The following is a 14,076-nucleotide window of genomic DNA, read 5'->3' on the forward strand; positions in this document are numbered from 1 at the left end:
TAAGCAGAACGGGTTCATTTGTGGCAAGGCGGCACTGAGGCCAGAACGTTCTTAGCTTCCAGGAATGCGCTGGCTGGGGAGAGTCGCAGGGCGCCTGATACAGGGAGTCCACAGTCCACTTCTGGAGCTTCAGCCCCAGCCGGCCGTGCCCTCGCCCTGACTGGAAGTCAGCTCCCTAACCTCCTCTGTCATGGCCTCCACATTGTGGGCAATGTGCATGGCCCAGTGCCCACCCAGCCCACACCAGCTGGACAAGTGAGGTGGAACTGGGGTGGTGATAGCCTCCCCTTTCCTCCCTTGTACGCCCAGACCCCAGCTGGGGCTCACCCACACCTCTGTCCCTGCTCCCACAGTGCCCTAACTCGAGGATGCACCAGGCCGGTTGGGGTACCCTGGGTGGAGGAGGGCACCCGGGCAGATCTGCCCCTCCGGGGTGGGGAAAGACTTGCTTTGGCCGGCAAGGGGTAGGCCCCAAATCCCTGCCCGAAGGGCAGGGCGACTGCGACCTTCCCTGACCCCAGAGCCCAGAAAGGGATCCAAGGCCTTGGCCAGGAGCTGCCCAGACCCTTTTGTGCCGTGAGCACATCTGTCCTTCCTACCCTCATCCCCCCTCAGGACTGAATCTGGGCACTTCAGGAGCCCTGGCCGTCCAGCTTCCTCCTGAGATCACTCCATGCAAAGCCAGAAGAGAATATTCCCTCCCAGGTGCTCTGTGGAAACACTTGGGATGCGTACCCCACCAGCCGGCCCCGTCACCCCCACCCCCCACCTCCCACCTCCCCACCTCCCAGCACAGCCCAACATGGGGTAGGGCCCCTCAAGTTGTTCTCTCGCCACCTGCGGTCCTGGCCCGCCCGCTGTGGGTGCCGATGGCCGGGCCCTGGCCTCCCAGGAGCTCTTGCCTTTACCCTGGAGGCCCCGTGGCGTCCAGGCCCCCAGACCAGCCTCAAGTCTGGGTCTCGGGCACTGGGGCCCCTCCCTGGGTCCCCTCCCCGTGTGTCAGCTGCTTCCTGCACTTACCACGTCTGGTGTCCCCTGGAACCCACACCTGCGTTGAACCCTGCCTGTCGAGGGCCCTGTGTGGCTCCACTGCCCTCAGGGCTGTCCCCACTAAGCGAGCCCATGTGCACATGGGCAGTCAGAGGGCGGAGAGGGAGAGAAGCTGGCCCCGGGGCCCCGCGTGGGGTGAGGTCAGTGAGGGGATGGGACGGATGGATGCCTGCAGGCCCCGCGGGGTGCCACCAGTCTGAGCCCTGATGTGCTGCCTTCGCCGGTGTCTGTGGGATGCAACCCCCACCGAGGTCATTCGGAGCCACCCACACGCTGCCCTGCTTGTGGAGCGGAGACGGCAGGCAGTATCTCGCCGGTGTGTCCCTTTCCACCACGTGGCTGCTAAAGACATCCCCTCTCGTGCACGAAGGTAAAACATGCTGACAGCTTGCCAATCTGTTTTCAGAATGATGGCTTTCGTGGTACGTAATTTATGTGATTGATAATGACAAGATTTAATCTTAGTTGTGGAGCCCCTCTCCTACAGGACATCTTTCAGGCTACCGAGCCTGGATTTCATCCTGAAAGTGACATGTAACCTGTGTGCCCAGTTGTGCATCCACATCCACAGACCTCTATCCAAGCCCCCGGTCCCACCTTCCCCTCTGTCTCCTGCCGCCCCTGGAGCGCTGGGACACTTTCTCCATGTCTATTCTATGAGCGTCCACTTCTCCCCACACCCACAGGGTGGCCAGTGCCTGCCTGCAGCTGTGCTCCCAGGAACCATTCCCTTCCCGTGGATCCTCAGGACACCCTTGAGCGAGGGGGTATGTAGAGCATTAGACCGCAGGACACCCTGGGTGGGTGTGGGTACAAGCCCCAGCTCTGTCCAGATCTCTGCTCACACCGAGCTGACCCCTGGAGCACCGGGCTGGGAAATCTTCCTTTTCCATCATCTGGTTCGCAGGGGCTCTCCCCACAGCCCTGGTGGGAGCAGACGGACAGGCGTGCACAGCAGTGGTGGGTGACACGGGGGTGCAAACTGCCCGTTTGATCTGGAACGTTCCACCTCCACCCTCTCACGCATCCCTGCTGACTTGGCGGGGCTGAGACAGCCCTGCTCGTGGTAGGCAGGTCTGCCACCTGGTGGCCCGTGTCCGTCTTTAGAGATCTGGGCAGGTCACTGTCCACACACCCCAGCCCTGAGGACGACTGGGTCTACATCTGGCACAGCAGCTGACGACGCGGGGCTCCCGCCGGGCCGGTCTGCAGCACTCCACTGTCTCTGCCAAGGTCCTGGGTCTGGGGGTCAGACTGGTGAATGAAATGGGGCTCTGGTGGGGGCCAGCACCGCTGCACCCGTTAGGTTCGAGGGTGGCACTGATTTCTGCTGCCCTTCGGGATGAGACACTGTTCTTATTTCTCTCCCGGTGGGGGCGGGGGGGGGGCAATTGCAGACGTCTCCACCTGGCTGGCCCCACCACCACGGCTCTGACCCTGAGGGCCACTGATCCAATGTGAAGATGAGCCAACCACCCTTTCTTTCTTTTCCGGTAACTCGTCTGAGGAGTGGAAACTGCCTCCGTCCTGGGGAGTTCCAGGGGCCCCCCTGAGAGTTTGATTTGGGCCTGGAGCCCCTGATTCTTTGGACCCGATGTGCCCGACCTGAAAAAGAGGCCAGGATGAGGCTTTGGCTGTTGAGATACTTACCTGGGCCCTGAGTCCAACAGTATTTAAGAAGTGCGAGTCTCATGTCTTCAGGGTCCGGTACAAAGAACCCAGCCTGTGCTGCCGTGCGGACGCTCTGAGGGATGTGCTTTGGCCCAGGAACCTCGGGCGGCAGCATCCTTCCCCCGGGGTTCCACGCTCTTTCAGTCCCTGGATCTGTTCTGAGACCAGCTCACAGTGCGGGCTCAGGGACCTGCTTTCCCATCCCAGCCTCCTTGGCTGGAAGAAGCTGAGGAACATCGCTTGCCTGTCCTTCTCATGGCCACCGGGCCATCCCAGCAGGCAGTTATTAAGCCCACTTGACCTTCACATCCTACCGTCATTGCTGTTTCCCTGTCAGCCATGTCCCACCGTCCACAGCACTGAGTGACACGGCTGGCCCTCACCCTCCATCTGTGACAGCGGTGTCCTACCGTCCTGCCTGGCACAGCCATATGGTGGCTTCTCCAGCTTCACCTGCTCTGTCCTGGGATTCAGGACGTAAGTCCGGGCAGGAAAGTGGGAGACCGGGAATGAACTGAGGAGGCTCCAGGGAACGTGGGGTGTGAGGCCCAGTAGGTGCAGGGACAAGCAGCAGAGCTCTGAGCAGGACAGGCAGGAACTGGAGGTCGGGATACAAATGCGCATAGCTGGCCAGGTTCCACCCACTGCGCGTCCCAAAGGCTGAGCCCCCTGTCCAGCTGGGCAGGGGCCGGAAGCACGTGGCCGGCCCTTCCCCTGACGCTGGCTGGCCCCTGGGCCATCTGGAGCAAGCCCTTCCGGGACCCAGAGGGCCGGATCCACCAGCGTCCCCTCTCCACCCCCAACCTGCCTGGGGCCGTCCCACGGCCACTCACACCCCTGGGACCCCTGCGCGCTTCATGGCCCACTCAGGGCACCCCAACCAGTCCCGCCCAGGGACAGGGTGTGCACAGGTGGACACCGGGGGAGTGGACCTTGTGCGGGGACTGAACCGGGAACCCAGTGTGAAGAGCTGCAGACGTCAACGGGAGGGGAGCCGCAGGGCCTGACCTGGCCCCACTGCAGGAACCCAGGCGAGCCTGGCTGTCCCAGCGGGCGAAGCGCACGGAGACGAGGGGCTCCCTCCCTGACCCCCGCCTGTGGCCACGGGGACTCGCCAGCCAGCCAGCCAGCCAGCCTCTCCGGGGTGGCTGTGCAGGGCCTGGGGGCTTGGCCACCACAGTGCGACCCCACCCAGTCCCTCTGGGGCCTGGGACAGGAATGCCTGCCTGGGGCAAGCTCTTCCTGCAGGGCTGAGGATGGCCTCCGGGTTCCCAGGTGCAGCCTGGGCTCTGGCAAAAGCTCACACCAAGGCCTGAGGCCCCAGCGGCTGGGAGACCCTTCCTGGGGCACCGGGCAGTCGCTCCCCCTGCAGGGGCAGTCGCTCCCCCTGCAGGGCCGGTTCCGTTTGGGTTGAGGGAGTGAGTCCTTCCCCTCAGGCTTCCTGTCCGTGGGGCCTCCTCGCCAGGTCTGATGATCGGCTTCTGCAGTCAGCCCACGGTGGAGAGCTCTGTCCCCACCCCCAGCCCCAGAGGAGCAAAGACAGAGCTGGGGGGCTTGCCGAGTGCAGCGAAGTCTGGAACTCCCAGGAGGGGCTGGGAGCCCGCGGCTCCGTCCGCTGCGCCCACAGGTGCCAAACCCCACGGCCATCCCAGAGGGCCCGAGCTGCCCGTTCCCTTTCTCTCCAGCACCACCCTGCCACACACCTGGGGAGGGACCCTCACCCTCAGGCCCAAGGGCGCTCTGCACACGGGACCTCCTCGCGCCAGGGTCCCCTATCCTAGGCCCCCGGTGCAGCTGTTGTTCCCAGCAGGAGGCCAGGAACCAGCACCAGCTGAGGACGTGCCCTGCCCCAGCCAGAGCTGCACAGCTGGGCAAGGGGGGCGGTGGGCTCGGTCTCAGGGGCAGGCTGGCGACTCCCGGCAGGGCCCCCCACCCAGGGGACGTCACCGCACCGTCACACACAAGGGTACTTTATTGAGTTCAGTTGTGGTCAGGGAAGTCTGCTTAAGCACAGGGTACAGGGGTGGGTGCTGAGGGACGGGCCCAACACAACAGCCCAGGAAGCATGGGAAGCACAGCCACAATGGATGCTGGAGGACTGGTGTCTCCTGCCATGAGCAGCTAGTGGTAGCCTCTCTGTTGCCTCATAGTATGCACTGTGTTTACTGAAAGCACCAGTGCTCCAGTGAAGAAAAGAATGATGAATATCATGGTCAGAAGGATGCCCAGGACCAGGGCCCAGATGTTCAGGCACTTGGCGGTGGAGGCGTAGGTCTGGGCCCCGATCATGTCACCCACCATCTTCCGGTCCCTAGACTGGGGAGAGGAGATGGAGAGGGGGATCAGGGGCGGGTCCTGGCGAGAGCCAGGCTGGTCCCCGTCCACAGCAGCCTCCACATGCCCTTCGCCCCGGTCGGGGACCCACCCCCCTTTCCCAGAGCCTGAGCAGGACAGTGGCCCTTGGGTCCCGTCCCTCCTGGGGCCTCTAGCTCCTTCTTCAGACTCTCGGCCTCTCCTGGAGACCCCAGGGCACCCCCTCCCTCTGCGTAGGTCCAGTCACTGGCCTCACACCCCATCAGGGCCGAACAGCCTTCGACTACCTCGTGTCCATTCTGGACAAGACTTGAGTTCGGAGTCCAAAGTGTGGAGGATGTAATTTCCCTAATTATTCTGGGAAGGACACCTTCTTGGGGAGGGTGGGGACATAGGGTGACCCTGCCATTCCCATGCCCTCCCATGCGGCCTCACCCTGTTCTCTCCCTGGGAATAGTCACACACACGCTCACACACACAGGGGCTCCCCGCACACCAGGTACCCTCTGGGCAGACGGGCCTCCGCAAGCTCACCTGCACTTTCTGGGAGAACCCCCCCCAACACACACACCCACCTTCACGGAGTAGGCAAAGGCCACGAAGCCCAGGCAGCACCAGTTCATGTAGACTGTGTTGAACAGGGACCAGACGATGTGGTCGGGCACGGACATCTCAGTCTGGATGTTGATCACGGTGGTGGCCATGGGAGCTGGACCTTGGGATGCCCCCATTACAGGAGGATCATGCTCCTCCTTGATCATGTTTCAGTTGGGGAAATGCCTTGTGGGCACCAGGGAAGAGGGACAGGAAGTGGTTGGGATGCCAGAGCCTTGACCTTTTGTAGGGTGAGGCCCGGATGTGGGTGGTCCCTGCTAGAGCTCAGCCCCATATCAGGGTCTCTCTCCCCGTCTCAACTCAGTACTTCTGCTTTCTCAGAAGTTTCTTTTTCCTGGTGTTTTGTAACTGGGTGACTTGGTCGGGCACTAGGGACATGGAAGGAGCACTGGGTGTCAGGTTACACCAGGGCAGGGCAGGAGGAAGGACTGCGGTCTCAGGGGGGCTTCCTGTCCCAGGCTCTCAGGTCGGGTCCTGTCTCTGCTCCCCTACCACATCCTCTGTCAGGGGTGTGTGGGCCCTGAGGACTTTTCCTCGGATGTGAGTCTCCCCCCCACTGCCCCCACCCCAGCCCCAAGCCTGCTGCAGGCTGCCATATGGACTCCACACTCCAGCCCCCAGAGAGAGCCCCCCGAAGCCCACACCTCAGCAGCCTCCAGCATCTCCCAAGGGTCCCAGAAACCAGGAGCCAGCTGTGGTGGGAGAAAGGAGGATCCGGGCCATTTGGCAGCTGCTGGGAGCACAGGGCCAGCATTCCTGAGCACCCCACCCTTCCTCCCTCCCTCCTGCCCCATGTCACCTAAGGCGCAGGATCTTAAGGGAAAGATGTAAGGGTTAAATTGTAGTGTAAGGCGAACGGGTAGCTTGAGAGGCAACAGCTTTGTGTTGACACTGTAGCTTGAAAAATAAAAGCTTTGTTTTGACACTGAAGGTTAAGAGATAACAGCCTTGCTTTACTCTTGTAAATTAGGCTTCACCAATTAAGGAAACAGAAGTTCAAAGAAAAGAGCATCAGAGGCAGGGTCAAGGAGATCCACTGGTTGCAACTTAAAGGCAGAAAGTCTAAAATAATCACCTCATCTGGGAACTATTTCTTTTATCTGTTCCCAGGTGATGATCAAACGATGTGATCGGCTATAAAAACTCTGTACCCCGGCTGTTGGGGGCCGCACTCCGATCAAAAGTGTTGGTCCCGATCTGTTGGCCTTGCCTCTCATTGCAATAAACTTTGTTGTGACTGTCACTGGTGCCCATAGCATTCTGTTTCAGGAGTCGTGTGGATGCAACAAAGGGTGGAGAGAAAACACACAGAGAGCCGACTCCTCAAGGGGCTTGCCCCACTGCTGGTCCTTCCTGAACTTACACACTTCCCTCTTCTGCCTCAATCCACCCCCACGGAAAGATGGGGTCATCAGAGAAAGAGAAATGTCTTACCTGAGGTAAAGCAATTTCTGTAACTCGGCTGCTAGATGGCCACACTGTCTCCCGCCCTCCCCACCCCCAGCCCACCTCTGCACACCAAGAACAGGGCGGAAGGAGGCCTCGCGCCCCCCCCCACCCCGCCCCAATCCTGGCTCAGTGCCACTGAGCCACCAGTGCCCCTGCTCTCTGTGGCCTCAGGCCAGGCCCATCCCCTGTCTCCTCTGGAGCTTCCAAGGCCCTCAGTGCCTCCTCCCTGTCCTGTCGTGTGACCACACTTGGCGGCCCTGTTGTCCTCACTGCCCTACTGGTGGTCCCCAACCCAGGTTGGCTCCCACCCCTCTGCGGCTTCGAGGCTGGCCTCACTGTGGCCACAGAGTGAGTTCCAGTGCAGAGCTGCAGTAACTATAAAACACACGTCCTTTTGAAGCCTTGGTGAGAAAAAACCTATTTATGAGATATGTATTTCATTGATAGCATTTTATATTGGTCATATGTTGAGATATTTTAGGTTTATTTCTTCAAATAAAATAGATCATTAAAATAACTCTTACGCAGGGGCACCTAGATGGCTCAGTCGGTTAAGCGTCCGACTTGGGCCCAGGTCATGATCTCCTGGATCATGAGTTCGAGCCCCGTGTTGGGCTCTGTGCTGACAGCTCAGAGCCTGGAGCCTGCTTCGGATTCTGTGTCTCCCTCTCTCTCTGCCCCTCCCCTGCTCGCACTCTCTCTCTCTCTCTTTCTCTCTCTCTCTCTCAAAAATAAATAAACATTAGGGGCGCCTGGGTGGCTCAGTTGGTTAAGCATCTGACTTCGGCTCAGGTCATGATCTCACGGTTTGTGGGTTCGAGCCCCGCGTCAGGCTCTGTGCTGACAGCTCAGAGCCTGGAGCCTGCTTCGGATTCTGTGTCTCCCTCTTTCCCTGTCCCTGCCCCACTCACACTCTGTCTCTCTCTCAAAAATAAATACACATTGGAAAAAAACTCACTCATTTCCTTTTGCCTTTGTATCTATTTTTATTTTTTTTAATGTTTTATTTATTTTTGAGAGAGAGAGAGAGAGAGAGAGAGAGAGAGAGAAACGGGGTGTTACGGAACCAGGCTGGAACGCTGGCGGAAAAACCAAGCGGCACTCAGAGAGATCTCGGTGGATCGGAGATTTATTTAACACTGGCGGGCTCAGAAGAGACCATTTCTCCAAAGATCTGAGCCCCAAATGCAGGTGGGAAGGGTAATTTATAGCGTCATCTTCCACATTCGTGGCAGCTTTGCGCGCGCGGCAAACAGGGCAGGAAGAACCCGGAAGAGGAGTCTCAAGGTGGGAACTGGAGCTTGTTTTAGTCCCTTCAGCTATCTTATGGTGCAGAACTTTACTTATTTTCCCAACATTCCCCACTTTGATGCCTTTTTAAAAATCTTTTATCAGGCATCACTTTTTAGCTCTAGGGGTTGGTACCCTCGGAGGGCTAAGATGCGTGCTGCACTTTGGCGAGCAAGAGCGTCTTCAGTGAAACATACCAGGGTGTTTAGCATACAGGGGCCAATGGCCACAAGCAAAATTATGGAAAGGAGGGGCCCTGCCAGGGCAGGGAGCCAGGATGCCCAGTCTGTGAGATCCCATCCTCTCCGTTGAATGATATTTTCCTGTTGTCTACACGGAATTCTTTCCTTGAGTTCCTTAACCCTTAGTCGTGACTATTCCTGACTGGTTTACAAAGTAACAGCATTCTTTTCCAAGGAAGATGCAGGCGCCCCCTTTCTCAACAGTGAGGAGGTCAAGCGCCCATCTGTTCTAGAGGGCAACTCCCGCCAGGGAACTTATTTGGCTTTGTAAGGACGCTAGGGAGTTGGAGTCGGCCACTGTTGGTCCCACAGAAGAGCCTTTGTCTATGTTAATGCCTATCCCCGTGGCTATTCCTGCCCCAGGCGGATGGTAGTAACACAGCTCATTTAGCCTAGGCCTTAAGGCTGAAGGTTATTCTAAACACCAACTTTTATCCTGAGAATCATCAGTCTCTTCCCCCACCCCCAAGCTAGACGCCCATACATCATTGTAAACATCATTGAAAACACTTCCCCAAAATGGCATTGGCAACCTCCTTCCTGGCAGGCAAACCAGCAGACCGAAAGAGGTTACAACAGTATGAGCTTTTAAGCCCCTGATTTCTTCCATTCAATGTGCCCCACACTTACAAATGGGGCCCAGATTAGAGGAAATCGATACCAACAAAACATCCTATCCATAAGAGGAAAGTGAGTGCGAACAGGAACATCTATTTCCCCAGCTTTCTGGGGCAGCCTCTGCCAACCTGATGGCAAGGAGTAACAGTCTACTTACCTTAACAGGCCGGTGATTCCTCAAGCTTCTGCCATGCGTAGACCAGCCAGCTTCCAGGGTGTGGCTGGAGCAGGGCGGAAGATCGGACTTGGGCCGGTCTTCCCAAGTGTGGGGCTCCTCAGGCCTGGCCCTCTTGACTCTGGAGCGGTGGACCCCTGGAATGATACCTGTACGAGGCCCAGTCCCCAGTCTTTGACCTCGACAAGTCCCCTGGTGAGAGGGGGTGTAGACATGCAGACAGCCCCTCGGCACAAAGCGCAGGCTTACATCCTGGTCACTTTGGCCGGTGATGACGGTGCCAGCTTTGGCACGATGGGGCAAGACCGGGCCGTTCAGGAGGGAGCGGTCACCGGTCCTCTCCGGGTCCAGGGACTGGGGCCCCGATGCGGTCAGGCGGCTGGCCAGGAGTCCCCCTTGGCTCCTCGATAGCTGAGGTGTTGACCACCCGCTTGGAGCCACACCCGGGGCTGGTGCGGTCCGGGAGGCGGGGCTGGGGAAGCGGCTAGGGGCTGGATCTCGCGGCTGAAGGACCCGCTGCAGCCTCCCCATGGTGATCCGTACCACCGCAAGCTCTCGGGGTACTTGGGGGGCACGGCAGGGAAGGCGTCCACTGGCAGCTGCAGCACCATGGAGTCTCGGGCCACCCGGGCGGACACAGTGCCCCTGGGCGTGCCGGTGGCCGTGATGACGTCCAAGATGCTCGGGAGGCTGTTGGCGCTGTCCCCAAGGACCGCTTCCTTCCCATCAGGCCCTGGCAGACGCAGCTCCAGCAGCCCGTCCCGCACCACATAGGTCCTGGCATCCGGCTGGCCCGGCGGAAGACATAGTCACCCTGGCTGAGCCGCTGGAAGACCATGTGTCGGCAGAGCTCCAGGAAGAGCAGCTTCTCGACGCGGCCCAGCACCCGGACGTCCCTGAGCACGTAGAGCGTCTCGGAGGGCAGGTGGGAGTCATTCGGGTCACCCTCATCAAGTCAGCTTCAAGCACCGCGGGCGGGTGCTCCTTCTGTGGCAACGATGGCGCTTCCTTCTGGATGCCGGGATCCATGATACCTGGGGCCAGCCGGGGCTGGGGATTCCTGAACTCATTCGCAGTCTGCATTCCAGCAGGAGGATGAATACGGCTGTGACCATTACCTCGACTCCATCCCCGATCATCGTGTCCAGCACCTCCTTATTAGCTGCTTTCTCAGCGGCTCTGTCGGCCAGACGGTTTCCTTGTGCTGTAATGTTGTCTCCATTCTGGTGTCCTTTGCAGTGTAGAACTGTTAACTTCGGAAGCCACACAGCCTCGAGGAGCTTTCTTCCCTGCCTCGGCAAAGGCCCTTTCCTTCGTAGATTGCCTTCTCTTTGTGTGTCTACAGTAGCAAAGGCGTACTGGGACTCGGTTGAGTCACTTGTCCTTGAGAATGGTGAGGGCTCGGATCAAGGCGTGTCCCTGCGTACCCTGCCTTTCGAACGCCCTCTGTGATGAAATTTCTACCATCGCTGAACAAGGTGAGTGAGGTCTGGGTTCTGTCCAGCCTGGTCATGCAGATCTGGGCAGCTTGCAAATATTTTATTGGTCACCTCAGAACAGCCGTGAACTGGTTTCCACTCCTCACAAGGTAGGAAAGTCGCAGGGTTCAGCACCTGCACTGTTTAAGAGTGACCAGTGGATTCTCACAGAGGAGCCCCTGGTATTGTGCTACCGAGAGTTGGAGAAGCATGAGAGTTTCTTCTCATGCACAAAGAGATTCCACACTGGAACAGTGTGCGGCCAGCCAAAACCTGCTGGCAAGGGGCCCTCGAGGATGCCCAGTGATACATCGACCTCATCACCTGGAATCTGAAAGCCGTAATCCCCCCACCAACCTACCACACAGCTGTCTGTCGACTCTCCTCCCCACCAGGACGAGCCCAGTTCTGGCTCTGCAGGCGTTGGCAAGGAGAGGCGAGGGGCCCCGGGCCTCTGCGGCCTTCCGTTTGCACTCAGGGCCGAGAGCCGCCACCTCTCCCAGGCTGAGACACAGCAAAGTTCTCCTAAATGAACACCAAAGCATAAATCCACTCCACCATCAAGAATCACCTTAGCGCGCAGTCTCAGCCTCCTCCTTGGGGCTTCTGAAACACACATCTTTCTGACCCAAGCAGGTACTGAGATATGACTTCACAGAATGAATCAAACCCTCAGCCCTCCATCACACTGTGTGCCTATGGGCGGAGAGGCATCCACACCCCTAGCTGTATCTGGAGATGTAGGAAAATGCAGGAGTAAGGGGCAGGGGACAGAGACAGAAGTGGCTGTACCACCTTTTCTCAAAGTCACTTTAAAAGGCTTCTCTATATTCGGCAGACCAAGGGCTGATGCCTGCCCTGAGGCAGCCTTTATCTCTAGAAAGGCGGCTTTGGCTTCTGTCCGGAGGGTTCTCGATCTGGTCCTACCAAGAGATTATAGAGGGGTCTTGCTATTGCTGAGAATCTGGGAATCCAGATTTGGCAGAATCCCACAGCCCTCAGGAATTCTCATAGCCCCCTCTTAGTTTGGGGCTAGGGTAGGAAGGTGATGACCTTCTTTTTTGTCTAGCCCTAGTGTTCTTTTTCCATGAGACCCAATACCCTGAGTCTGACAGTACTTGGAGAGGGCTCTTGTGCCCTCTGTGCAATTCTCTCGGGTATTGCTGGCAAAGAGGAGGTCCTCCGCATGTTGGAGAAGGGTGCAGCATGTGGCCTCCCTTGGAAAGCCAGCGAGGTCTCCGGCCAGTGCCTCCCCACAGAGGGCAGGAGAGTTTTAAACCCCCGTGGGAGGTGTGTCCAAGTCAGTTGCATCTGACGCCCTGTGTCTGGTGTGGTCTAGCTGCAGAGGGTGTACGGGTTTGAGACCACCGAGTGCAAGACTTGAACTGGTCGGTACCCTCCTCCTGGCTTCCTGACTGGCAAGAGCAGGGTGTTCAGGATGATTGGCATTCAACCAGAATGCCTGATTTCTTCCATGCCTGCCCTTGCCTCTTGTTGGGGGGCATTGCCGCTGTCTCTGCAGTTGAGCCCCTGGGATTTACTCTACAATGATGGGCCCGGTTGTGGGCAAGTGGTGGGGGTGGGGGGAGGGGTTGTCCTCAGCCCACACAGTGGGGAAGGCAGACCTGAAGGGGGGAACTTCATATGTGTGGCCCCTGAATTCACATAATCTATTCCTACTTTGATGTCCTTTCTCCTTGCAGAAGGCACATTGTTCTCTTGCTAAGGAGGTTTTGAGCCTCCCCCCTCTTGGAGGCTGGACCTTCCTGTCTTTTAGTTGTGGCCCTCTTGTGCCTTGTGGTCAAATGGGGTATAAACCTCACATAGCCTCTCATAATAATCCCCAGGGGATTCCCCTTGGGCTGGGCATATTCATGGGCTTCTTCGCCCCTGCTAAGATCCCCCAGAGGAGAGCCTCTTGGTATCTGCGGCTGTGGACCGGCATCTGGAGACCACCTGCACCTGGCGGAGGGCGCAATCTGGCCACTGGTTCCAGAGGAGAGAGAATCTGCCAAACCTGGAGGTGGTGGGGAGACGAAAGGCGGCAGAGTATTGGGAAGCAGGAGGTTCATACAGCGGGGACAAGATTGGTTCTTCCTCCGGCTCACCGGTGAGAATTTGTGGAGGTCGGGACTTACACAGGAACTGATCAGGGTAACCTGGGTCTCTGGAGACAACATGCCAGATGCAGCAGACCATTGGGACATCCAAGGTTCTCTCAGAGGGCCCTCCTCCACCAAAAGTGGGCCATTCTAACTCACATAGGGTCCTTAACTTGCCGGGGGTTATCTTAATTCCATAGTCTCCCGAAAACTCCTGCTTTGCTCTGTCCCGACCCCATGACGTTCCCATGAGGCAGAGTTGCAAAGACAGACAGAGGGATAGGGGTGCCCCCTCTAACGAGGAGACCAGTCAGATGCACATCTGGCCATGTCCTGAAAGAACTTAGGTGACGCTTAGCCGTATTGGTCTCAGCTTTGTGACTTATAATCGGAAACTATTCCCATGCCGCCATAGACTGTATGCCATTCACCATGGAATCGCAGACGGGCCCACTCAGACTCCGTGGGCTTTTGTGGACCTTAAGGGTGTCCATCTGTGGAGCCACAGAATCAAATTCGGCAGGCAAGCCAGACCGAGTCGCACATTCACACTCACATACACACCAGAGGTTATGACATTCCTTCCCATGGAATGTCTACAGATGAGACCACTGGGGTCTCCAGGGAGTGATCAGGTCCCCCTTCCACCACTGTGAGTGGGCAGGACAGGACAGAATTGGGCCCCAGCCTTACCGATATCTGACGTCGGGTCCAGATCCTCGCCTGCCAAGTCTCCTCGAGTCCGGTGGGAACGGCGGAGGGGGGCCGACCCAAGGTGACCAAGTGGGAGACTGCCATAATCCAGGCAGGGCACGCCTTCTCCCTTGTGACCCCTCATTCTGTCACCGCCTCGCCGTTCTCCCAAACTGGTGGCAACAATGGGTCAGTGAGGTTGGGTTTCCCAGTCAGGGAACCAAATACGTTACGGAACCAGGCTGGAACGCTGGCAGAAAACCCAAGCGGCACTCGGAGATCTTGGTGGATCGGAGATTTATTTAACACTGGCGGGCTCAGAGGAGACCATTTCTCCAAAGATCTGAGCCCGAAATACAGGTGGGAAGGGTAATTTATGG

General features: G+C 58.1%; 1 protein-coding gene and 1 long non-coding RNA gene across 2 annotated transcripts; one reads left to right on the top strand and one right to left on the bottom strand.

The window, feature by feature from the left end:
* Positions 1–785: 785 nt before the first annotated feature.
* On the top strand, positions 786–6,892 carry LOC147576269 (uncharacterized). Its single transcript, XR_015240619.1, has 2 exons — positions 786–3,198; positions 6,760–6,892. It is a non-coding gene; the product is annotated as an uncharacterized LOC147576269 (long non-coding RNA).
* Positions 4,676–5,901, bottom strand: LOC112852097 (interferon-induced transmembrane protein 1-like). The gene is made up of 2 exons (XM_025915580.2): positions 5,610–5,901; positions 4,676–5,037 (listed from the first exon to the last, which is right to left on the bottom strand). The coding sequence occupies exons 1-2, from the start codon at positions 5,793–5,795 to the stop codon at positions 4,843–4,845; spliced, it is 381 nt and encodes a 126-aa protein (XP_025771365.2). The 5' UTR covers positions 5,796–5,901; the 3' UTR covers positions 4,676–4,842.
* Positions 6,893–14,076: the final 7,184 nt, after the last annotated feature.

Source organism: Puma concolor, chromosome D1 (genome assembly GCF_028749965.1).
Source record: "Puma concolor isolate L17-30 chromosome D1, mPumCon1.1.hap2, whole genome shotgun sequence".
Lineage (NCBI taxonomy): Eukaryota > Metazoa > Chordata > Mammalia > Carnivora > Felidae > Puma > Puma concolor.